This window comes from Podarcis cretensis (genome assembly GCF_951804945.1).
Source record: "Podarcis cretensis genome assembly, chromosome: 9".
Lineage (NCBI taxonomy): Eukaryota > Metazoa > Chordata > Lepidosauria > Squamata > Lacertidae > Podarcis > Podarcis cretensis.
Window position 1 is genome coordinate 2,637,901 of NC_137178.1, and position 26,519 is coordinate 2,664,419.

General features: G+C 48.2%; 2 protein-coding genes across 2 annotated transcripts in view; one reads left to right on the forward strand and one right to left on the reverse strand.

Annotated features, from left to right (window-relative positions):
- HSPA12B (heat shock protein family A (Hsp70) member 12B) overlaps positions 1–12,719 on the forward strand; it is a 58,292-nt gene extending 45,573 nt beyond the window's left edge. Inside the window, exons 10-13 of the mRNA XM_079990845.1 lie at positions 1,950–2,054; positions 4,565–4,823; positions 6,469–6,572; positions 9,416–12,719. Coding sequence (XP_079846971.1) covers positions 1,950–2,054; positions 4,565–4,823; positions 6,469–6,572; positions 9,416–10,059 — 1,112 coding nt within the window. The 3' untranslated portion in view covers positions 10,060–12,719. The remainder of the gene's footprint in view (positions 1–1,949; positions 2,055–4,564; positions 4,824–6,468; positions 6,573–9,415) is intronic.
- A 2,641-nt stretch (positions 12,720–15,360) lies between these two features.
- Positions 15,361–26,519, reverse strand: part of ADISSP (adipose secreted signaling protein) — a 72,433-nt gene continuing 61,274 nt past the window's right edge. Inside the window, exons 5-7 of the mRNA XM_079991248.1 lie at positions 20,799–20,921; positions 17,484–17,561; positions 15,361–16,204 (exon numbers count right to left, since the gene is read on the reverse strand). Coding sequence (XP_079847374.1) covers positions 16,161–16,204; positions 17,484–17,561; positions 20,799–20,921 — 245 coding nt within the window. The 3' untranslated portion in view covers positions 15,361–16,160. The remainder of the gene's footprint in view (positions 16,205–17,483; positions 17,562–20,798; positions 20,922–26,519) is intronic.

Below are 26,519 nucleotides of genomic sequence, written 5' to 3' on the forward strand. Positions count from 1 at the left end.
GGTACTTCCGGGTTTCGGCGGGTCCGTAACCCGGAAAAACGCAACCTTGAAGCGTCTGTAACCTGAAGTATGACTGTATTCATTGAAACATCCCTAAAATATCAACAACAACAACAATAATAATGAAGACAGGAATGCCTGGCGTGCTCTGGTCCATGGGGTCACGAAGAGTCGAACACGACTAAACGACTAAACAACAACAACAACAACAACAACATATTATTTTCCGTTCAGCAGCCTAACAGCCCACGGATAGAAACTGTTTTTTAGCCTTCTGGTACGACTGATTATACTTCTATATCTCCTGCCCGAGGGTAGAAGATTAAAGAGGTGCTGGCCAGGGTGTGAATCGTCCCTGGGAATTTTTCTGGCTCTCCTAAGGCAACGATCCCTTGCGATGTCATCTAGCGGTCTCAGGGGATAGCCCATGATATAATGTGCTGTGTTACTATATACAGGAACAGAAATGGATCTTAACTTCTTGTTGTTTAGTCGTGTCCGACCAGGCACTCCTGTCTTCCACGGCCTCCCGCAGTTTGGTCAAACTCATGACGCGGGTGGCGCTGTGGGTAAAACCTCAGCGCCTAGGACTTGCCGATCGCATGGTCGGCGGTTTGAATCCCCGCAGCAGGGTGAGCTCCCGTCTTTCGGTCCCAGCGCCTGCCAACCTAGCAGTTTGAGTGCAAGTAGATAAATAGGTACCGCTTTACAGTGGGAAGGTAAACGGCGTTTCCGTGTGCTGCGCTGGTGCTGGCTCGCTAGAGCAGCTTCGTCATGCTGGCCACGTGACCCGGAAGTGTCTTCGGACAACGCTGGCTCCCGGCCTCTTAAGTGAGATGAGCGCACAACCCTAGAGTCGGACACGACTGGCCCGTACGGGCAGGGGTACCTTTACCTTTACCTATGTTGGTTTCTTCGAAGAACGCTGTCCCACCATCTCGTCCTCTGTCATCCCCTTCTTCTTGTGCCCTCCATCTTTCCCAACATCAGGGTCTTTTCCAGGGAGTCTTCTCTTCTCAGGAGGTGACCAAAGTCTTGGAGTCTCAGCTTCAGGATCTGTCCTTCCAGTGAGCACTCAGGGCTGATTCCCTTCAGAATGGATAGGTTTGATCTTCTTGCAGTCCATGGGACTCTCAAGAATCTCCTCCAGCACCATAATTCAAAAGCATCAATTCTTTGGCGATCAGCCTTCTTGATGGTCCAGCTCTCACTTCCATACATCACTACAGGGAAAACCATAGCTTTAACTATTCGGACCTTTGTTGGCAAGATGATGTCTCTGCTTTTTAAGATGTTGTCTAGGTTTGTCCTTGCTTTTCTCCCAAGAAGCAGGCGTCTTTTAATTTCGTGACTGCTGTCACCATCTGCAGTGATCATGGAGCTCAAGAAAGTAAAATCTCTCACTGCCTCCATTTCTTCCCCTTCTATTTGCCAGGAGGTGATGGGACCAGTGGCCACGATCTGTTTTCTGCATGTTACACAGCTGTATAGATCCTCAAACTATTTAGCTGATTATTATCAATAAAAAGTTTGTGAATGTTCATTCAAAGCCAGCCAAGTCCAGTTCGCTTTGTTGCATCTTCAAATACTTTGTAAAGGGTTCCCATTCATCTTTGAAGTCTCAGTTATCCTTGTCCCGCAGCTTGTATGTCAGTTTTGCCAGTTCTGCATAGTCCATCCATTTTTCTTGCCATGATTCTTTATAGTTGGGGTTTCTTCAGTCTTCCATCCTTGCGCTATTAGGACTCTCACGGCCGTTGTCGCATACATCTGGACTCTCCTTTCTTGGAGGTTTCTTAGCAGAGGTTGGAGGGCCATCTGTCATGGATGCTTCAGCTGAGATTCCTGCTTTGTGCGGGGTTGGACTAGATGACCCTCAGGTATCCCTTCCAACTCTGTGATTCCTTTCCCGAACCTGGCATCACCACCTTCTTTCCTTCATCCCGCAGGGGACCGCTACATCGTGGCCGACTGTGGCGGAGGGACGGTGGATCTGACCGTGCACCAGATTGAGCAACCGCAGGGGACCCTCAAGGAGCTCTACAAAGCGTCAGGTGAGGGGGGGGCTGGGGAGAGTCCACAGAGCAAGGCCACCTGCAAGGAGGTCCAGGGCTGCAGGTGGAGGAGAAAGGCAAACTGATCTCATTCACGCTTTCCGAAACCCTGCGGAATCGTAAACACAGAATTCATACTTCTCCGGATTTTGCGGTGCAGTTCTCCGGCAAAACAATGCGTGCAAGAATGCACGTGACTGTGGTAAAGCGTGGATAAAACTGCATATAACTATGGTAAGGAGAGCATGGGAAAGGAATCTGCTTGTGCTGGTCCCGGAGGGGGGGGGGGTTACTGTGCGGTGAGGTCCGTGTCCGGTCCGAGTCTGAAGCGGGGTCCAAGGCAGGGAGTCGGGCGTGGTCAGGAACTCTGGCAGAAAGCAGGACAGGGTGCTGGCAGGAACAGATAACCAACGATGTTGCTCCCGCAACCTGGGACTGGGCTGGCTGGCTTTTATCTCCTCTGAGGCATAGGGCGGCCCCGGTCCACAGGTGACTCGCCTCTCCTGGCCTGGAGGTGAGCACTCCTCCTGCGAGAACTTAGTTCCCTCCACCTCTCTCCCCTGAGCCTCTGCAGATCAGGAGAGGCTGGAGGGTTACTGGACCCAGAGGCAACCTCACCTTCCCCTGAGAGGGCTGAGAGAGGAGCATCTGCAGGCAGTGGGTCCTCAATCACCTCCGGAGCCAGAGCAGATTCAGCTGGTGTCTGCTCCTGAGGATCTGGCACAGGCGAGGGCCCTTCAGGTTCAAGGCCCTGCCCCGGCTCAGCCAGCCCTGGAGGTGGGGACACCTGTGCAGGCTGGGATTCCTCAGGTTCAGCTTCTGAATCCGATTCCCAGGCCATCACACTGCTAGTGAAAACGACATTAAGAAGCGCTTCATACTGGGGGAAACTGCTTTGCAGAAATGTGCATACAGTCGTACCTTGGAAGTCGACCGGAAGTCCGTTTGACTTCCAAAACGTTTGAAAACCAAATCACATCTTCTGATTGGCTGCAAGAAGCTCCTGCAGCCAATCAGAAGCCGCGGAAGCCCCGTTGGACATTCGGGTTCCAAAAGATTGTTCGCAAACCAGAACAGTCACTTTTTGGGGTGTTCAGGAGCCAAAACGTCCGAGTTCCAGGGCGTTTGGGACCCAAGGTACAACTGTCTTTGGCAAAATTCCACACAAGTATGACCGCAGCCCTGAACTTTCATGTAAGCCGTGCACTTTTGCAGCTTTGAAAGGTTGTGCCCAAGTTTGTCTCCCACCCAGCTCTTTGGCTAGAACGGCCATTCCTGGGTTTCCAGGGTTGTCTGAAGCTGGCCTCCCCTTTTGGTGTTCTGATGTTAGAGTTCCACCCAGTGGCTGAAACTGAAATAGCAAGCTAGAAGCAAAATAAGAAGGAAAATCAAAGCCTTTACTTGAAGGTGGAAATGCAAATGTCTGGGACTCACTGCATTCTTCGGATAGGTTGTTCATATTTGCAACAACACATTAAGGAAGTGCATTCCTCAGTTCAGGGGGCGACCCTAGACAGTGCTCTGACCGTTGAGAGAACAACGAACAATACAAGCAACATGCAGACCAGTATACTAGATAGCACTGTAATTCTTATTGCATAATATACATGATTTAGTAACACAAAAAAAGAAATGTGTGCACTTGTAAATTCTCCAATATATTTGAACTGAACACATGTCTGTCAATCTTTGAAAGTCCGCAGAAGTATAATAAGTCTATAGTTGAAACAAAGTAATAGATGCTTTCCTGTGGGCTAAGCGGTAAAACTTTTTTTAGGCGTTCATGGTGCCAAAGTAGTAGGTGAATAACAACGTAGGACAGTGATCCCGAATAATCTGACTGTTTCGCTGGAATCTTCTTCAGCACAACCCATAGATTAGAAAAATGCACAAGGAGCAGTGGTCATGTGGATATGCAGTACGTTATTCACTTACTTACTTTCAAAGATTGACAGGCGTGCGTTCATTTGATTTCAAATATATTAGAGAATTTACAAGTGCACACGTTTTGTTTTTGTTACTAAATCATGTATATTATGCAATAAGAATTACAGAATACTATCTAGTATACTGGCCTGCGTGTTGCTTGTATTGTTTGTTGTGTTAAGTTTGCAACACAGGGGTTTGCTGTTCTGTATTGTTGATGTACCCTGACCTTTGGGAGGGCAGAAAACACAGAGAGAGACTAGCTTCTCTTAGGCCCTGAAAGCCCCATATCCTTCATGCCATTATTATTATTATTATTATTATTATTATTATTAGCCCACCTTTTTCCTCCAAGGAGCTCAAGAAGGCACACATGGTTTCCCATCTCCTCATTCTGTCCCACAACAACCCTGCAAAGCAGGCTAGGCTGAGAGGCAGCCCAAGGTCCCAATTAGTGAACTGCATGCCAAGCGGAGATTCGAACCCTGGCCCCCTGAAGCCCTAATTTGACCCGCTAGCCATTGTGCCGCGCTGCCCCTCTCCCTTGCTCCTTTGACCTTCCCTCTCCCGTCGCTGCCTTCCAGGAGGTCCTTATGGGGCCGTGGGGGTGGACTTGGCCTTCGAGAAACTTCTCTGCCAGATCTTTGGCGAGGACTTCATCGCCACCTTCAAGGCCAAGCGCCCAGCAGCTTGGATCGACCTGACCATCGCATTCGAGGCCCGCAAGCGGACAGCTGCCCCGCACCGCGCCAACTCCCTCAACATCTCCCTGCCCTTCTCCTTCATTGACTTTTACCGGAAGCACCGGGGACAGAACGTGGAGATGGCTCTGAAGCGCAGCAGGTGAGGGTCCCAGAGGGTTGGATGAAAATGGGGGTTGGGATAGATGACCTTTGGAGGCCCAAGGACGACCTTGGCCCTGGCAGGGATAAAAGGATCACAATTCCACTGCCCCACCCCAAGTTCTTTCCCCTTTTGTTAAAAATTTGAGGCTTTCTTTCAGTAGAACTCCGTCAGGGCAGTGTAGATTGGACACTGCAATTAGACTAAAACAGCATAAAATGAAGCAGAAAGATTGAATGGTCTCAGGATCTCGGACATACTATCTGTTATTTACTGAAGTTCTCACCCTGGGCCAGCAAGGGGATACTGTAGATAGTTTTCACTCAGATCCACATATGCAAATAAGGGATCAAAAGTGACGTTCAGTGATTGGATAGTTACAGAAAGTTGTTACAGTTGCGTTGTACTGCAGCTCTATATAAGCAGGCTGGCTGAACCCTTCAGTTCAGTTCTGTTCTGGCCTGTGAATAAACAAGAGCTGTTTGAAGAATCGCTGTGTCGTCTGAAACATTCACCCACAACTTAACACTATCCATCTAGAGCAATGGGAGAAACTCTGGTGAGAGGATATACGATTTACTGCCTCATATACAATTAAAGAAAATTTTGTAAAGATGTTCTATATGTGGTACTTAAGGCCAGTTAAGTTGGCAAAGATATATAAATTGAAATCCAACCTCTGTTGGAGATGTGGTGGAGAAATAGGAACAACAATACATATGTGGTGGAGGTGTGAGGAAATTAAGAAATTCTGGATAGTAGTACATGGAGAACTAAAGAAGATGTTGAAAATATCAATAACAAAGAAACCAGAGACATATCTCCTTGGATTGATAGATGAAGAGATACCACCCGGGGGGGGGATTTTTTCTATATGCAAGTACAGCTGCTAGAATAGTGATTGCAAACTATACCCACAAATGAGTAATGGATTTGTAAACCAAATGAGTATTTAATTTTGGCAAAATTAACTGCTGTAATAAGAAATCAGTCAAATCAAAAATTTAAAAAGGAGTGAAGAAGAGTTTGGATTTGATATCCCGCTTTATCACTACCCGAAGGAGTCTCAGAGCGGCCAACATTCTCCTTTCCCTTCCTGCGCCACAACAAACACTCTGTGAGGTGAGTGGGGCAGAGAGACTTCAGAGAAGTGTGACTGGCCCAAGGTCACCCAGCATCTACATGTGGAGGAGCGGGGAAGCGAACCCGGTTCCCCAGATTACGAGACTACCGCTCTTAACCACTACACCACAGTGGAAATGTTTTGATGAATATATGGCAAAATATTGCTCAAAAAAAGATACGCTAATATGCCTAGATTAAAATGTGAAGTACTGTATGGAAGAAAAATTAGGAAAGATAATAAGAATATGTAGATGATTTGAGAAGACTGTAGAATGCAAAGATTATTGTAAATTGTATAATGTGGAGGAAATCGAGTGGGGGTGGAGGGAAGTGGGGGGAGGGAGAAAAGAATAATATGATGAATTGAAGAAATATAAATGTAATGGGGAGGAAATGGTGTTGGTTTTGGTACGTCTGTATTGTAATGTAATATGTGAAAACCAATAAATAAATAAATAGCAAAAAACAACAGCAAATAAAAATAAAAATGTATAAGTAATCTCTTTTCTGGCACCTCCAGCGTGAACCTGGTGAAGTGGTCCTCGCAAGGGATGCTGCGCATGTCCTCTGAAGCCATGAACGAGCTCTTCCAGCCAACCATCAGCCAGATTATCACACACATCGGTGAGTCCCCCAGTTGGAGAGCTCGGCTGCATGCAGCCACTCAATGCCAACTTTCTTTCCCCTGTGGGCAATGCCCTGAAATGGGCAAAAGGGGGGAAAAGTGTGTCAGTTTGTGAGTGTGGATAGCTTCGTTGGTAGAGAATGAACCGCTTAAACTCAAGTGCTGTGAGTTCAAGTCCCGCACTGGGAAGAAGATTCCTGCATTGCAGGGGTTGGACCAGATGATCCTCAGAGTCCCGTCTAATTCTGTATTTGTATCGTTTTGCTGGTCAGTTCCACCAGCTTGCAGCCTGATCCTGTGGACAGCCGCATCGTCCAAGTGTGAGACTCCCAAGATCCCCCTGGCCTGTGGTCTTGCTACCCTCCAAGTGTCCTTATTTTCCAGGGACAGTCTCGGACTTACAGAAGCCACCTCGGTTTCTGATTTGATCCCAAAATGTCCCACTTGGACCTCCCTATTTTCATCAGAGATCTGTTGGTGGGTATGGAGTTATGCGACCCTCAAGCCAAGGAGATAGGCAAGTACAGTGGTGCCTCGCAAGACGAAAAGAATCCGTTCCGCGATTCTCTTCGTCTAGCGGTTTTTTCGTCTTGCGAAGCAAGCCCATTAGCGGCTTAGCGGATTAGCGCTTTTAGCGGCTTTTAGCGGCTTATCGGCTTAGTGGATAAGCAGATAAGCGGCTTAGCGGCTTAGAAAAGGGGGGGGAAGGGGGGAAAACCCGCAGGAACTCGCAAGACATTTTCGTCTTGCGAAGCAAGCCCATAGGAAATTCGTTTTGCGAAGCAACTCCAAAACGGAAAACTCTTTCGTCTAGCGAGTTTTCCGTCTTGCGAGGCATTCGTCTTGCGGGGCACCACTGTATACAACTTTTAGAAGACACTTTTAGAAGGCAGTCTTGTATAGGGAAGGCATTTTTTTAATGTTTAATGCTTTATTATATTTTTATATAAGGGACGCGGGTGGCGCTGTGGGTTAAACCACAGAGCCTAGGACTTGCCGATCAGAAGGTCGGCGATTCAAATCCCCGCAACAGGGTGAGCTCCCGTTGCTCAGTCCCTGCTCCTGCCAAGCTAGCAGTTCAAAAGCACGTCAAAGTGCAAGTAGATAAATAGGTACCACTCCGGAGGGAAGGTAAATGACGTTTCCGTGCACTGCTCTGGTTTACCAGAAGCGGCTTAGTCATGCTGGCCACATGACCCGGAAGCTGTACGCCGGCTCCCTCGGCCAGTAAAGCGAGATGAGCGCCGCAACCCCAGAGTTGGCCACGACTGGACCTAATGGTCAGGGGTCCCTTCTACCTTTATATTTTTATATTCAGTGGTACTCTCAAACTTAATCCGTTCCAGGGGTCCATTCGACTCCCGAATCCATTCGAAAACCAAGATGTAGCTTCTGATTGGCTGCAGGAGCTTCCTGCACTCAAGCAGAAACCGCGTCGGACGTTCAGCTTCCGAAAAACGTCCACAAACTGGAACAATTACGTCTGAGTTTGCGGCGTTCGGGAGTCGATTTGTTCGGCAACTCAGCCATTTGAGAACCAAGGTACCACTGTATGTTGGAAGCTGCCCAGTTGGATTGTTTCATACAAGTAATAAAATTATTATTCTCATGGAACAGGACGTTCCAATTTTCACCAGAGAAATGTTGGAGGGTATACAGTTGGGGGCAGCAATGCTTCTGAATCCCAGTTGCTGGAAACTGCAGGAGCGGGGAGAGGTCTTGTGTTCAAATCCTGCTTGCTGGTTTCCCACAGACATCTGGCTGGCCACTGTGAGAAGAGGATGCTGGACCAGATAGGATGTTGCCCTGATCCTGCAGGGAACCTCGTAGGTTCTTTCTGCTGACAGTGAGCCTACCTGACAGGTGTGGAGGGTCAGAAAAGCCTCAGCTCTGTCCGGGAGCCTTGACAGAAGTACTGTTTTGGGGGGACAGGAAGCGGGCGGGTGTGGAGGACTCCCTGGTCCTGAATGGGGTAACTGTGCCCCCGAAGGACCAGGTGCGCAGCCTGGGAGTCATTTTGGACTCACAGCTGTCCATGGAGGTGCAGGTCAATTCTGTGTCCAGGGCTGCTGTCTACCAGCTTCATCTGGTACGCAGGCTGAGAGCCTCCCTGCCCACGGACTGTCTCGCCAGAGTGGTGCACGCTCTGGTTATCTCCTGCTTGGACTACTGCAATGCGCTCTACGTGGGGCTACCTTTGAAGGTGACCCGGAAACTGCAACTAATCCAGAATGCGGCAGCTAGAGTGGTGACTGGGAGTGGCTGCCAAGACCATATAACACCGGTCCTGAAATACCGACATTGGCTCCCAGTACGTTTCCGAGCACAATTCAAAGTGTTGGTGATGACCTTTAAAGCCCTAAACGGCCTTGGTCCTGTACACCTGAAGGAGCGTCTCCTCCCCATCGTTCTGCCCGGACACGGAGGTCCAGCGTCGAGGGCCTTCTGGTGGTTCCCTCACTGCGCGAAACCAAGTTACACGGAACCAGGCAGGGGGCCTTCTTGGTAGTGGCGCTCGCCCTGTGGAACGCCCTCCCACCAGACATCAAAGAGAACAACAACTACCAGACTTTTAGAAGACATCTGAAGGCAGCCCTGTTTAGGGAAGCTTTTAATGTTTAAAAGGTTATTGTATTTTAGTATTTTGTTGGAAGCCGCCCAGAGTGGCTGGGGAAACCCAGCCAGATGGGCGGGGTATAAATAATAATAATAATAATAATAATAATAATAATAATAATAATAATAATTGACAGTTACTGGCTCCAAATGGAACCTTGCCAAGTTTTTCCACCCTCTTTTTGCCCCTATCCACCTCCCTCCACTGTCCCCTCTCTCCCTTCAGGTGACCTCATGAAGAAGCCGGAAGTCAAAGATATCAAGTTTCTTTTCCTGGTGGGAGGTTTTGCCGAGTCCTCGATGCTGCAGCACGCGGTCCAGTCGGCCTTCAGCGCCGTCTGCCGGGTCATCATCCCACAGGACGTGGGCCTGACCATCCTGAAAGGCGCGGTGCTCTTCGGCCTGGACCCCACCATCGTCCGTGTGAGGCGCTCCCCTCTGACCTACGGCGTGGGAGTGCTCAACAAGTTCGTGGAGGGCAAGCACCCCAGGGAGAAGCTGCTGGTCAAGGAAGGGAAGAACTGGTGCACCGACATCTTTGAGAAGTTTGTCTCCGTGGACCAGTCCGTGGCCCTGGGCGAGGTGGTGCAGAGGAGCTACTGCCCCGCGCGGGTGGGTCAGCGGAAGATCATCATCAACATCTACTGCTGTGGCACCGACGACGTGGTCTACATCACCGACCCCGGGGTCAGGAAATGCGGTACCATCAGCCTGGACCTGGATGAGTTGGAGGAGCCCAGCTCTCCAAAGAAGAACAGGAGGGAGATCCGAGCCAGCATGCAGTTTGGAGACACTGAGATCAAGGTGGCAGCCATGGACGTCCAGACGTCAAAGACCGTGAGAGCGTCCATCGATTTCCTTTCCAACTGATGCCCTGGACATTTGAGGCCTTGGAGGAGGAGGAGGAAGAAGGGGTTTGGCTAAGGTCCTCCTCCTCCTCTCCTCTGTGGGTTTTTCTGGTTGAGTCATGTCAGACTTGGGAAGAAATCCAGCACAGGTCAAGCTCCAGAAACACATCCTCTTTGCTTCAAGAAAGGCAAGCTGGAATACCAGGTGGACCCTTTCATCTTTCCCATCATTAGTCTTGGTCTTTGGTGGTGGCAACTGGATCACAGTCATATATTATCTTCTCAGGACTCTAGAAGAGAGCAAAGGAGTGGGCAGCTTTGCAGGCCAGCGGTAAAAAACTCCAAGGAGAGAAATTCCACAGAAGAGGTTGGTCCCATAACCTTCCCTTCCATTTTCCTTCAGGTTTTGGAGAGACAAATTTGCGTGCAATGATGGGCCTTGCAGATGGAATGGTCCAGGATGGAGCAGCAGACCTTCATTCAAGACCATAATTTAACTAGCTGGGGAGTTGGAAATTTCACCTAGCAGCGTCACCATGGGAAGATGAAATACAATACAGTGGTACCTCGGGTTAAGTACTTGATTCGTTCTGGAGGTCCGTTCTTAACCTGAAACTGTTCTTAACCTGAAGCACCACTTTAGCTAATGGGGCCTTCTGCTGCCGCCGCGCCGCCAGAGCCCGATTTCTGTTCTCATCCTGAAGCAAAGTTCTTAACCTGAAGCACTATTTCTGGGTTAGCGGAGTCTGTAACCTGAAGTGTATGTAACCCGAGGTACCACTGTATCCACATTCCATTCCATGCAACTCCCCTACTCCTAGAATTGCCATATTTCAAAAAGTAAAAACTAGGACATTCTGGAAAACCCCAGAGTTGTTAAGCTTCTTATTCTTTTTTACAAAAACACCAAAAAACACCGCAGTTTTTCAATTGTCTTGCCTAAGATCAAGGACAAAGCGACGCCTTCTGGAAACATGAAGTGTTTACAAAATAATATCCTTAAATATTGTTGGGTTCACACAAACACACACACACAAACACACACACACACAAATGAAGCATCTCAATGCACAAGGTGTTGGATAATTAAAGCAACTGCACGAGCAAAAAACGGAAAGATTCTGTGCTTTTGCATGGGGAACAGGACAGGCATTTAAGGCGACGGTGAATAACAATGCATGTCTGAAGTACAGTGGTACCTCGGGTTAAGTACTTTTCGTTCCAGAGGTCTGTTCTTAACCTGAAACTGTTCTTAACCTGAAGCACCACTTTAGCTAATGGGGCCTCCCACTGCCGCTGCGCTGCCGGAGCACGATTTTTGTTCTCATCCTGAAGCAAAGTTCTTAACCTGAAGCACTATTTCTGGGTTAGCGGAATCTGTAACCTGAAGCGTATGTAACCTGAAGTGTATGTAACCTGAGGTACCACTGTATGTATATTTGGACCTGCCTTCCATTTTAGAGGAAGACTGGCATGGCCTTATCTGGGTCTCCCCAACCTCTGTCTTGGACTGCCAATCCCATCTCAGTGTGAACGGCAGGTGGAGCAGTTTCTCTGCTTATCGTGCCTTAATCCAAATAAAAACCCAGCTCCGCTTTCACGACCCTGCCCAGAGCGGAAGGGCGAGATTCATTCAGCTGGGGGCAAGGGGAGAGGCTGGTCACTAGGGCAATATTTTGCCTGCTCCCCCAAACCCAAAGCTGTAGCCCAGCCATCTTCAGCCCCTCAGAGCTATATTTACTTTTTAGAAGTCATTTCAGTGAGCGGCTCCTTGTCGGTCCTTTCCGTCTAGTTCTCTTGATGTAAGCAGAACTGGAAGGGGGGTGGATATCACAGGTATATCTAGGTCATGGGTGGGCAAACTAAGACCCGGGGGCCGGATCCAGCCCAATCACCTTCTAAAACCGGCTTGTGGACGGTCCAGGAATCAGCGTGTTTTTACATGAGTAGAATATTCCCCATTTATTTAAAATGCATCTCTGGGTTATTTGTGGGGCATAGGAATTGGTTCGTATTTTTTTTTTCAAAATATAGTCCGGCCCCCCACAAGGTCTGAGGGACAGTGGACCGGCCCCCTGTTGAAATAGTTTGCTGACCCCTGATCTAGGTTTTGGATGTTGCTTCCTGGAAATGGGAGTCTTTTTCTAAGTGTCCAGCTTGTCTCTTCAGAGTCTGGGCTTTTAAACAACTGATGCTCAAGTCTTGAGAACTGCTTGTGTCTATTGCATCTTTGCAAAGGAAAAGGACTGGGAGGAAATCAGAATAAGCTGACTGCCTCCACTGACACCCCACCCTCAACAGCTCAGAGTCCCTTTAGCCGGCCTGCTCACTGCTCCACCAACCATCTTTGCTCTCCAACTAGCCAGGCAGGATTGCACCATTCTCTGGAAGATCTGGCTGAATAAACTGTCCACATCGCCACCCTGTCCCTTCCAAACTGTGATAAAAAGCTTTTCTGGCCTGTCTTTTGAGTCTCTGTCCTGCCTCCTTAATGCTTGTAATATGTCGCTTTGTAGGTACCCACCCAAAATTTTATTTTTCTATATTGTGTATAAACCCGCACTCTCCCTCTCTCTTTCTCTCCCTCGGGAGAACGGGTGGACATTCATGAGCTTGTTGCGGCCAATGTGGCTTTATTAGAGAAAAATAAACGGAAGTGATTTTTGCTTTCCTCTTCTGCGAGATGAGTGTGTGGGACCCAGATGCGAGTGGGCATGGAGGCTTCAGCTGTGATTCCTCTTGGGGGGTTTTTCCTTCCAACTCTACAATTCCTTGGCAGGCAGATCAGCTCTTGGCTTCCTGATTTGCAGAACTTGATGACTGGAAGGGACCCGAGGGTCATCTAGTCCTACCCCCTGCAATGCAGAAACTGGAGTTAAAGGATCCCCTTTTTTCTGCGGAAAATGTTCTGCTTCACAGATTAATTAGTAACTGTGAATGTCAATTACAAATAAGTGTTAGACAAGCTGGCAATTTCATTCCCCCCCCCCTTTATATCACTATAAGGCATTTCTGATTTCTCTAAGTGAGCCCGTTCAAATTTCCTGGAAAACCCACATCGCTGCCTGTGATCATTCTTCAGACACTCCCACCTCCTTCAAAAGATTCAAGGTTTAGGAAATAAACCTTATTGTGGGTTTTGTAATGTAAATTTTAGACAAATGGCTGCCTAGTAAGCTACCCCTCTGGATTCCAGTCTGCAGCACATTGTGAAAGGATCATTATCTCCTAGTAGAAGCTTTAAGTTTTGCATCAATATGACAAAAAATTCTAAACTCAGCGATGAGAAGATGTATAATCTCTTGGACCTTTCCCAATTTTATTTGAACATATATTAAAAGGTTCCGTCACATTTTGAAAGATGCATTTTCCCCTGATCTCTGGCCGCCTCCGAGAGCTTCTCACACGCCCTTTGTTGCCCAACTGCATTGCAACAGCCCTGCTTTCCATGGGTCTAACTCTCCAGGAATTGTTGCCACCACCCTCCCACTTCCTCCTGCAGTCCTAGGAGAGAGAGAGCCTGGAATGCACTAAAGCAATTATTTTTAAAAGGGTTCTGGACTAGTGTCCCAGCACTCCTCCGCTCAACCTGACAAACTGGAACGTGTCCAGAGGAGGGCAACCAAAATGGTCAAAGGCCTGGAAACGATGCCTTATGAGGAACGGCTAAGGGAGCTGGGCATGTTTAGCCTGGAGAAGAGGAGGTTAAGGGGTGATATGATAGCCATGTTCAAATATATAAAAGGATGTCACATAGAGGAGGGAGAAAAGTTGTTTTCTGCTGCTCCAGAGAAGCGGACACAGAGCAATGGTTCCAAACTACAAGAAAGAAGATTCCACCTAAACATTAGGAAGAACTTCCTGACAGTAAGAGCTGTTCGACAGTGGAATTTGCTGCCAAGGAGTGTGGTGTAGTCTCCTTCTTTGGAGGTCTTTAAGCAGAGGCTTGACAACCATATGTCAGGAGTGCTCTGATGGTGTTTCCTGCTTGGCAGGAGGTTGGACTCGATGGCCCTTGTGGTCTCTTCCAACTCTATGATTCTATGATTCTATGATTCTAACCTTGACTTACCTGCCATGGAACAGCAGTAAAGTTGGATGTTTTAATTTGTTAGAAGCTGCCCAGAGTGGCAGGGGAAACCTTGTCAGATGAGTGGCATATAAATAAATAAACAATTATTATTATTATTTAAAAAGGAACTGTAGTTAAAGGATCCCCAGCAGGTGAGCTAAAAGGATGCGGGCAGAGGATGCCTGGGGGAGACTTTCCATTACTGGGGAGCCTCCATTATCCAGAGGGAGTTTGGCTTGGGGGGCCAGCAATTTGCAGAAAAGCAATTTCACATATACAGGAGTGATTCTGGGGGCAGTGAAGCAATGCCAGTCAACTGAATTCTGCTGGATAGGTGGGGACTAACAACAGGTAAAATTGTTTTTTTTGCTGCCGGACCCTGAACAAACTAGACCGGGGTCCCCCAAGTTTTGGAGGCCACGGCCATCTTGGTTCCGCACCCCCAGGGCCTCCACTACGAAAAGCATGGTCCGAAATAACAGTTTGCATAACCCATCGAGGAAGATAATCACGCACAGTAAACATCTGAAACCACAACCATTAATTGCAGCATTTACTCAAAGCCCAGTTGAAGCCAGTTTGCTTATTTCAGCAAACTTAGCTGTGCGTATAGTTTTAATTACTCTGCTAAGGATAAACTGTTTTGCACTGTTTGTTTGTTTGTTTCTATGTTTTGGCAATTCTTGGTTTTTATCTGTAAGCCGCCTTCAGGCCCATCTGGGAAGAAGGCAAGGTATAAATAAATTTCCAGTAGTAATAGATGACCCAGCGATACTGGCTTTTCAAGGTCTGCTAATCATGTCCCCTCGCCTTATTTATTTAATGTGTGTGCTGCCCTTCATCTGTAGATCTCAGGATGGCTCGCAACATAAAAATAAAATATAAAACGCAAAATGCATGATTAAAACAAGGGGGAAACCACACACCCTCCCACCTGCAGGGGGCAGTGCCACCCAGTTTGGGGACCTAGACGAGGCTCCAGAAGAGACGCTGGACTGGGCTCCAGCCTGTAGGTGGCAGCAGAGCAACTCCTGGCCTCCCACCCACAAGATTCAGACTTTGCCAACGGGGCGCCCCCTTCAGGCGCTTTGCAGTACTGATGGGAGCACAGCCTGATGTGAGTTGTAGTCCACCTGGGAGGCCACAGGCTGGAGGTAGCCGGGTGCAGAGGACAAAAGACCTCATTGCAAAAGAGAAAACTTAAAACCCCAACCACATCCCCAGTCATTCCACACAGGACAGCAGAGGACGTTTTTTTGTTCCAACTGAAGTTTATTGTTTTCCTTTAGAGATTTTTTTGCTTTTAAAAAACCCAAAAAACACACAAGTTTATTTGAATATATATATATATATATTTATGTATATATGTATATGTATATAGGCACATAAAAAACCCATTGGTTTCTTTCTTAACTATATCACATTCCTGGTCTTTGAACTATGAATCTTTTTGGAAAAAAGAAAAAAAAGTGAGAGAGAAAAGAGAATGGTTAAGAAAACACATCTGGGAAAGGAAGCGCCGTGTTTAAAGACAAGGCTCCAACAAGTGAACAGAACGTCTGCAGCTCTCCAGATGTCGATGGGCTTCAGCTCCCAGCAGCCTGAGACAGCGTGGCCCAATGGTTAGGGACAATGGGAGTTGAGCAACACTGGAGGGGTGCCCACCTCAGACAGATGAAACAGGTGTCAGCCATGAAGAATGGATGAGCCTTGGGTCTCATCCTGCGCCCTCACTTCCCTGCTGCTCCAGAGAGGGCAGTGGTCTAGTTATGGGGTTGCCGAGGCAGGAGCACATCAAACTGCCTCCCTCCTACCGCCGGAGCAGATTTTTAAATTTCAAAATCAGGAGGTTCTGCTGCAGGAAGTGGAAAACTTAAAATTTAAAAGAGAAGGGAGAAGAAAGTAAAAAAATCTAGCACATCAGTCTGTGGCAGTCTAGCTCCCTGAAGAGCTACTTTTCCAGTTGCAGGGGACTGCTTTGGGGTTGGGGGCGAAATCCAAAAGTCAAAGCAACTTCAACCTGGCCTCTTAAGCCACGCCGTCACCTCATCCTAATGACCGTGGGTAGATCGTGTCGGGAGCGGAGGTTCCGAATCTTGAACATGAAAAAGACGTTAAAAAGCAAACAAACTGCAGCAGGAAGGAAGAGAGAACAAAACACACGTTTTCTGTGACGCGGGGGTTTCAAGACACCGTATGGCTTGCAAGAAAAAGAGATTCGCTCGGGGCATCTCTGGAAAGGCAACAGAGGGTTCAAGCCTTGGGAAGGAACAAACCTTCCCTGGCTACAGCAAAGCAGAAACAGGAGGTTTTTTGGGGGTGGAGAGACACACTCTTGCAGGGCAACTTTTTCCTCCTTTGGGGGCTGCCCCACCTTTACCGTAATAATGGGCTGCCTTGTTTGGCTCTGCCAGAGGCTGATCTGCCTGGAGGAACCTTCCCAGGAAAAGTACCGCCGTGAAAGCTTGTTTGCCCTGAGGACGGGGAAGGGGGAGGCGAAAGAAAATAAGAGCACCCAGCCCAAAGGCAGGGGGGCTGTGTAAAATTGGTCCCCAGCAACTGATGCAGCCCTAAGTCAGCCTGGCCAAGCCGGCACTCTCCAGATGTTTTGGACTAGAATTCCCATCAGCCAGGAGTTGCGGTCCGAAAACATCAGGAAGGCGCCGTCTTGGCAAAGGCTCTCTAACTAATCCTGACCTATCTACAGCAAGGCAGTGAAACCTTAAGTTATCCGAATGCCTGAAGGAACACAGGTTTCTCTCCCTCCGAGCAGCCAGCCGAAACAGCTGTTTGGGAGCAGCCAGTTGCTGGCTGTTTAGAGATGGCTGCTGATTCGCTCGGCCGCTGCGCAACCCTTGGGAAACTGAGGCTCGCGAAAGGGCGGCCACGGGAAACGCTTTTGCAGGCAGCGAGACGATGCTAAAACCTGGAGGAAAATCAACACACACACAACTGGTCTCTGGGGGTCCCCTGCGCATGTGCACCCGCTTGCAAAAATTGGGGTGCGCACGGTCTTTTCGACAAAAAGCCACACATCCACAGACGCAGTTTGAAGGCCGGAGAGACGACTCTCGCCTTAAGCCACAGAACCGCCTTTTCGAAACCGGCGGGAGGGTGAGTGGGTGGGATAAAGCGCAGCACCCCCAAAAACCCACAAGACAAGCGCCATGGGGGCGGGCACGAAACAAGCACGATCTGCGTCAGGCAGCCAGCGAACGGTTGGGGTGGGCATTCTCGTTTCAAGCTCTTTATAACCGGAAAATATTTATACATAGAAAAGCCTTCGAAGGACGAGCGGGGTTCAAAGAAGAGGAGGAGGAGGAAGAGGAGGCGGTGGGTTGGGGGGCAGGCCTAGTCGAAGCCGTGCCACTCACTCTGCTCCGAGTCGTACTCCACCTCGGCTCCGATACACTTCACCCCTTCCAGCAGCATGGGGGTCCCATGGTGGCGGTCTGCAAGGCAAAGCAGAGAGGCGGCGTTGGAGAAAGAAAGAAACACTGCTCAGGGGAGCTAAGGGGAGACCGTACCTACCTCCTAATTCTGGCCTGTTATGCAAGGCAGCGGCAGCCAGAAAGCAGAGAGGAAACTGTGGAGGCAACTCGCGCAAGCGAGCCAAGCCACACAGGGAAGGGTTTAGGGAAGCTTTTAATGTTTGATGTATTGTGGTATTTTAATATTGTGTTGGAAGCCGCCCAGAGTGGCTGGGGAAGCCCAGCCAGATGGGCGGGGTATAAATAATAAATCATCATCATCATCATTATCATCATCATTATAAAGGGTCTGCAAAAATCGTTGGTAGGCAGAACTACCTATCATGCCTTTTGTAAAAGAAATGTTATTTTGGGTAGCTGGGAAATAACTTCATGCCCCTACCTCGAGGGGGCAGTTATAGCCATCATGAAACCCATTCTAGCAATTCCCTTTTATTATTTCATCTCCTTTCCTGCGCTTATTAAAAACGGCGCCGGTCATTTCACCCTCTGCAATCTTTGCTTTGATCTCCTGCAGTCAAGGGATGGAGGGCAGCGTTCGGGGTCCTTATCGCTGACGCCCCCCCCCCCTCCAGCAAACACTCATTAACCCAAGAGATAAATATTCCAACACACAGCAAGCGAGTTTAATTTCCTGAGCAGCGGAGGCTCTGCGCCAGAGGAGGATATTAATTTGGGGATATATGGGCTCAGATGCCGAAAGTTGGCATGTCCCAGGGGCACCCGGCCGGTGTGTGGGTGCAGTTAAACAGGAGATTTATGCGTTAAAATGGGGGAGGGCAGGAGGCCAGGGCTGATCCACCAAGGCTTGCCGAGAAAGGATGCCTAAAGATCCCATGCAACGTCACAGCAGAATAGAATAGAATAAAATAGAATTTATTATTTATACCCCGCCCATCTGGCTGGGTTTCCCCAGCCACTCTGGGCGGCTTCCAACAAAGTATTAAAATACAGTGGTCTGTTAAACATTAAAAGCTTCCCTAAACAGGGCTGCCTTCAGATGTCTTCTAAAAGTCTGGTAGTTGTTGTTCTCTTTGACATCTGGTGGGAGGGCGTTCCACAGGGCGAGCGCCACCACCGAGAAGGCCCTCTGCCTGGTTCCCTGTAGCTTGGCTTCTTGCAGGGAGGGAACCACCAGAAGGCCCTCGGCACTGGACCTCAGTGTCCGGGCAGAATGATGGAGGTGGAGACGCTCCTTCAGGTATACTGGGCCGAGGCCATTTAGGGCTTTAAGGTCAGCACCAACACTTTGAATTGTGCTCAGAAACGTACTTGGAGCCAGTGTAGGTCTTTCAGGACCGGTGTTATGTGGTCCTGGCAGCCGCTCCCAGTCCCCAGTCTAGCTGCCGCATTCTGGATTAGTTGTAGTTTCCGGGGCACCTTCAAAGGTAGCCCCACGGAGAGCGCATGGCAGTAGTCCAAGCAGATAGCAGGACTCTCTGTGCACAGCCGAAGAGCTGAATTTTTGCACCACACAATCGCTGCGACTTTGCACCACAAAAAAAGTCACAGAATCACAGAACTGCAGAGCTGCAAGGGACCCAAAAGGTCATCCAGCCCAAGCCCCTGCAATGCGGGGTTCACAGCTGAAGGGTCCCAGAAAAATTGGTCATCCAGGGATGTGCAAAGCTCAGGATGGATTGTGGGAAAGGGGACACTTAACCAGGCACATAAGAAGAGCTGGTTGCTGGATCAGGCCAATGGCCCACCTAGTCCAGCAACCTCTTCTCATAATGTCCAACCAGATGGGAAACCCACAAGCAGGATTCGAACACAAGGGCAACTCTCCCCTCCTGCAGTTTCCAGCAACTGGGATTCAGAAGCACTGTGAAAGGAGCAAGCTCAACCACATCAGGCCATTTGGAGCCGATTCTTTATTAGCGAAAGAAGGATCTGCACAGGTGAGCCAGGTCTAATGAGCACAGCCACTAAAGGTCCCTGACTCTCCACAGTTGTCTAAGTCAGTGTTTCCCAACCTTGTGCCTCCAGCTGTTTTTGAACTACAACTCCCATCATCCCTGACTAGCAAGACCAGTGGCAAGGGATGATGGGAATTGTAGTCCAAAAATAGCTGGAGGCACAAGGTTGGGAAACACTGGTCTAAGTCCCCTTCTCTCCAGGGTTTTCCCCAGGCAATTGGAGACTGTGCCTACCTGTAGGCCAAACCTTTCCTCTGCCCTTTTCATGCCTCTTCTGGTCCTGGGAGATGGGAGCTTATCTCAGCAGGAGGGGGAGACACCCATGAGTCTTCCTCAGCCAGACTCCTCTCTGCCTCCTGGTCTCCCTCCTCTCCCACTTCATCTTCTGCCTCTGATTCTGAACTGCTCTCTGCCACCAACTCTCCCCGCTCACAGAGCCCTGTTACCTCTCCATCTTCCGCCACTCCCCTCTTCCCAGTCTTCTCCCTCTGACCACTCATCATCGTCCCATCACCGCTCCCCTGGCTCTGAGCCTTCTTCCCCTGGGGGTTCCCTTGGGGGTTCCCTAGCTGGTGTCCCCCCCCCACTCCCCCAACCAGTCCATGACACATTACTGCCTCCAGAGCACAGCCATTCTGACCGCCAGCGATGAACAGCCTCTCCTCCTGGAATTTGCTCCGCCTCCTTTCAAAGTTGGCGGCCACCTCCTGAGGCAGGGAGTTCCACAGTTTAACCTTGTGCTGCTTGAAGGAGTAGTAGTAAGTAATAGTAATTTATTATTTGTACCCTGCCCATCTGGCTGGGTTTCCCCAGCCACTCTGGGCGGCCTCCAACAAAGATTAAAAATACATTAAAATGTCACACATTAAAAACTTCGCTGCCTTCAGGTGTCTTCTAAATGTCATATAGTTGTTTTTCTCTTTGACATCTGGTGGGAGGGTGTTCCACAGGGCGGGTGCCACTACCGAGAAGGCCCTCTGCTTGGTTCCCTGTAACCCCACTTCTCGCAGCAAGGGAACCACCAGAGGCCCTCAGAGCTGGACCTCAGTGTCCGGGCAGAACGATGGGGGTGGAGATACTCCTTTAGGTTTACAGGGCCAAGGCTGTTTGGGGCTTTAACGCTCAGCACCAACACTTTGAATTGTGCTCGGAAACGTCCTGGGAGCCAATGGAGGACTTTCTCTTTCATGGAAAAGTGGTGGGAGTCTTCAGGTCCTCCGACGGCTTCCCCAGCCCCCCCCCCAAAAAAAATGTAGGCTTGAGGAAGGGGGACACTTACCCATCACCCTGGCTTGCACGACCACCTTGATGGAGACTTTGTCATTGGTCTGGCTGTGCAGTACCATCTCCTCCCGGAGAACACCTTCTTTGTGTGCGGTGTACTCGCATTTGATGTTGTAACCTGAGGGGTTGGGGGAGACAAGAGAGGCAAGCGTCATCATATAAAACCCCCGCGAGGATCACAGAAACAGCAGACAAAGAGGCAGAGGGAAGCATTTCCTTGACACGGCAGGTCATTAACCCGGGGAACTCCCTGCCACTGTTACGCAGAAGCTCAGCTCAGCTGCAACTCTGCACATGCCCTGGGACTAGGCGACAGCTTTAAAAAATTGCAGCGGTGCTGTGACGTCAGAAAGGAAGCACACAGGTATACCACCCGGGTGCAACTGGCATATATACAGTGGTGCCTCGCAAGACGAAAAGAATCCGTTCCACGATTCTCTTCGTCTAGCAGTTTTTTCATCTTGTGAAGCAAGCCCATTGACGGCTTAGCGGCTTAGCGCTATTAGCGGCTTAGCGGCTTTTAGCGGCTTAGCGGATAAGCGGCTTAGCGGCTTAGAAAAAGGGGGGGAAAGGGAACTCGCAGGAACTCGCAAGACATTTTCGTCTTGCAAAGCAAGCCCATAGGAAATTCATTTTGCGAAGCACCTCCAAAACGGAAAACTCTTTTGTCTAGCGGGTTTTCCGTCTTGCGAGGCATTCGTCTTGCGGGGCAGCACTGTAGTTAAAGGATTGAGTCTTAAGTGTTGGTAATGTGATCAAGTTAGGGGTATATGCACATATGTGGTGGGAGTGTATGTGTGTAAAGGAATATTGGGAAAAGATTATAAAGGTTATTTCTGATGTATTTCAGGTTAAGATAGAAGTGAATAGAGAAATGCTTAGCTCAGGAACACTGGGGAATAGTAAAATAGAAAGGAAAGAGCCATTCTCTGTTAATAATTCATTCTCGAATTGCCCCCCCTTAAAAATCAAATTGCCCCGCCCCACAGGGCATGTGCCCCACTTGAGAACCACGTATTTATATTGTACCCCTTTCCTCCAAGGATCTCATGTTGTCATGCTTAATTATAATAATGATGCTGGGGATGATAACACCAATAATTTTATTACCGTCGTACCTCGGAAGTCGAACGGAATCCGTTCCGGAAGTCCATTCGACTTCCAGAATGTTCAGAAACCAAAGCATGGTTTATGATTGGTTGCAGGAAGCTCCTGCAGCCAATTGGAAGCCCCGTCGGACGTTCGGCTTCCAAAAATAGTTCGCAAACTTGAAATGTCACTTCCGGGTTGCAACGTTCGAGAGCCAAAACGTTTGAGAACTAAGCTGTTCGAAAACTAAGGTACGTCTGTATTTGTACCCCACCCATCTGACTGGGCTGCCCCAGCCGCTCTGGGCAGCTTCCAACATTAATAATAATAATAATAATAATAATAATAATAATAATAATAATAATAATAATTTATTATTTATAGCCTGCCCATCTGGCTGGGCTTCCCCAGCCACTCTGGGCAGCTTCCAACAAAATATTGAAATACAGTAATGCATCAAACATTAAAAGCTTATCTAAACATATATGAAAACACAATAAAACATTAAACAATGGTTTAAACACGCCCCCCCCCCCCCGCTCATTTAATCCACACAACAACCCTGGGAGGTAGGTTAGGCTCAGAGAGGCAGGGACCAGCCAGGGCTCACACCCAGCAAGCTTCATGGGAGGATTCGAACCCGAGTCTCTTCCCAGGTCCTCGTCCGGCACTCTTAACTGATGCTACAGCGCTCTGGTCAAAGCGGCAGATCCAGGCCGACCCCCCCAAATTGCAGACCCCACTTTTTCAGAGAGAGAAGGGGGGGCGGATCTTCTAGCTGATACAGGTGCAAAGCCAGGTGCCTTTCCTAAAAAGCCGTCAAACACTTTTAATAAAATATGCTTCCTAATTCAAGCACTCGCTCCACATAGGCGGGGAGGGGGCACAATTGGGAATGAAGCCCCCCCCCAAAAAAATCTCCAGCAATGGGGGGGGAGGGAATCACACACACACACACACACACACACACACACACACACCAAGCTTTTCAGCAGAGCAAAACCTTTTTTATTTTTTTGCCACCGCTAATAATTTTGCTTGACTCAGAGGAAGATAAACACAGTCATTCATCTGGGGAGGAGCGTTATAATTTGGTGCATTCAAGGGGTGAGGGGGGGGGAATGCTTCCAACGATCAGGAAAAATGACTAATTTCCGCACCTGAACAATGACGGGACTTGCTGCGCGTGGGAACAGCGCTTTGAAATTTTTCACAAATGACTCGCCTCTGGAGGGGTGTACTTAAAACTATAAGCCATTAAAGAACACATTAATTTGGGGAGCGAGGTAATGGGGTTTGCCTAAATATAGAGGCCGGCTTTCAATAGGGACCTGAGGTTTGGAATATAGAGGTCTTTGGTAGAGGGAAGGATCTCACTATAATGGTTATTACACCTTATACGATGTGGGTTTTTTAATAAACCAAACCTAGCTTTTCCTTCTGGCATGTTAAAAAGTCCAGGGAATTTTTAATATTTGGATTAATTGCCTTTGGGCAGCTACCAGCTATTCAATTTACCTCTACGCTCAAGGAGAGCAGGTCTTTCAAGCCTTCTACTCTCCTCCTGTGCGCTAAGGTATAAGACCCCCCTGCCAGGGGAACTTAAATGGTAATGGGGGTCCTGCAGCCGCCAACTCACACCAGCCCTTTGTGGCTTAGGGGGCCCTCGCATTTACGGGACCGCCTCTCCTGGTCTGCCCCACAGAGGACCTTAAGGTCCATGAATAACCATAGTTTAGAGGTCCCGGGCCCTAAGGAAGTCAGACTATCCTCCGCCAGGGCCAGGACCTTTTCGGTGATGGCTCCGACCTGGTGGAATGCTCTGTCCCATGAGACCAGGGCCCTGCAGGATTTAACCTCCTTCTGTCAGGCCTGTAAGACAGAGCTATTCCGCCTGGCCTTTAATTTGAATACAGCCTGATCTTTTATTTCCCTTCTGTTCCCTCCCCTTCCCCTTTTATGGAGATCACCCGCTCTGAGACCCCACAGCTAATTCTCCCCTGGCCTCCTCGCTGGCCCAAGTAGGACCAATTCAGCCAGCTAGCCCTGGGGATTATCTAATTGATTTTTGAATTTTATTGTTATTCATGTTTTTATACCGTATTTTATGCTGCTTTTATAATTAAGTGTTTTAAAGTGTTTTAAATTTGTTGTTAGCCACCCTGTTAGCCAGTTTTTGAAATGGGAAGGGCAGATGGAAGACACAAGATCTACCCACCCGGGAAGAATGGCAGATGAAGGTGATGGATTACATGGAACTGGCGGAAATGACTGGCAGAATCCGAGACCAGGGAGAAGAGTCGGTAGAAGAAGACTGGAAGAAATTTAAAGTCTATCTACAGAAACATTGTAAAATTAAGGAATGTTAGATGGATGCTGGAATGAAGCTATGTGGTTTTAGCAGTAATGTTATAAAGGATTAAGTAAAAATGGATTGTTAACAGGTCAGAATTTAAAGTTACAATATATTAAGATAAATTAGTAAGATAAAAACAAAGAAGGAAAGGATTTGCTGAAACAACTAATGAACTAGAATACAAAAAAGGGAGGTGTGAGGAGGTCAAGGAAACAAGCAAATGATAGATAAGATATGGAAAGATGGATTTGTTTTTAATTGTTTTTATTTTTTTCTGTATTTTGTATTTTCTGTTTTTCTTTTTCTTTCTTTTTTATTCTTGTAACTTTTTGAAACACCAATAAATATTATTTTTAAAAAAATGGAATGGGAAGGGCAGGGTATAAATAAATTATTATTATTATTATTATTATTATTAGTCTAACCCCCTGCAATGCGGGAATCTCAGCTCGAGCATCCAAGCATCCATGACAGATGGCCATCCTTTTAGGATATTGATGTTCCGTTCCGCCTTAAGAGGAACAGATATGTGGAGTTGTTGTATGTCACATGTCTGTTTACTTCCTGCACAGTTTGCTGGGAACTTCCGTTGTACATTGCTTTTGCTATGCCGCTGTTTTGCTTGGATATGAAGGGAAGCAGGCATGTTTTTCCTTTGTCCCGCTGCTGAATAAATGCTGCAAATATGCTTACACATGTCTCTGTCCGCTACTTCTGCTGCAAAGAGTTCTTATCTCTGCTGGATTGCGTGCTCAATCTCTAAAGGTTTCTGAGGCTTGAGTCGCAGTTTTGATGCTGTTCCGAGAACCGGAGTTTCGCCTGGCTGCCAGCTGGTGGGCTGGAGTCAGCTGGGGGCCTGCCAATTGCCCCCGTCTCCCGGCAGCATCCCAACACATCTAACCTCTGCTTAAAGACCTCCAAGGAGTTCACCACCTTCCAAGGGAGTCCGTTCCCTGTCAAGCAGCTCTTACTGTCAGAAAGTTCTTCCTGATGTTGAGTTGCAAACATGGGAAAAAAATACACAACTGAAACATGTTGGTACTAAAGGGTTAAGAGGTAACAAGTCGCTCTAATCACTGAGCAGCTGGAAGTCATTAAGCATCCAGGAATTTGAGTTGGTTTGTATAAATAGTCAGTTCATCCATGTTTCTTCTTCTTCCCCCCTTGACCTGACTCGCAGACTCAGTTTGTGGCCATGGGCGTGTTTGCTGATATGAGTTAAGTTTAGAGTAAAGTTTTCTTTATGCCGGAGATAAAAGCATGTGTGCTTTATCGCCAGGGTTTTGGTTTTTTTTTGCTTTTGTGAATAAAGTTTTTTCCCTGAGTTCCAAAGAGCTTGCTCCAGGATTCTTCATTTATAAAAAGTACTGACTCTCCTGCCTCCTTCAGCCGCTGCACGAAATTCTCTGCTGAGATAAGACTTATGGCGTTGGAAGCGCACTGGACGTTTACTTAACATTAAACAATCAAAGTTTAATGGAGAAAACATAAGGAAATTAAAAATAAAAACACACAACCAAACTCAACACTTTCCATATCCATCACAGCTAAAATAAAGACAGCACACAAACTCTCCTTGCTTGGAGGTTTTTAAGCAGAGGTTGGATGGCCGTCTGTCACGGATGCTTTAGCTGAGATTCCTGCATTGTGCGGGGTTGGACTCGATGACTCTGGTGGTCCCTTCCAACTCAATGATTCTATGAAACAAAACACCCCAGCCCACAAGTCTGCCCTTTATCATCTCGGTTGCCCTCCTCTGCACAGCTTGTCAATGTCAGGAGCGTCCTACTCTCGTGTAGGACCCTGGCAGAGACACATGCCCAAGCTGGCATGTTCTCTCCCTCCTGGTCGGTCGTTCGGGAGTGTCAAAAGCTTTCTTCTGCCCAAACATCACAGCGACTGATACCAAGAAGCATCAGCACATTTACGGATCCTGCAGTGTATTCGCAGTTTGCGTAACAAACTCAATAGCACAGCATTTTGGCTAATATAGTCATACCTCAGGTTAGAGACACCTCAGGTTGCACGTTTTGAGGTTACGGACGCGCCAAAACCCGGAAGTACCGGAACAGGGTTTTTTCCGGATTTCGGTGCTCACGCATGCACAGAAACACTAAATTGTGCTTTGCGCATGTACAGAAGCACTGAATTGTGACCCGCGCGTGTGCAGATGTGGTGCTGCGGCTTGCAAACGTGCCTCCCGCACGGATCCCGTTCACAACCCAAGTGTCCACTGTACTGACTTAACAGTCAATATCCTCCTTAAACAGT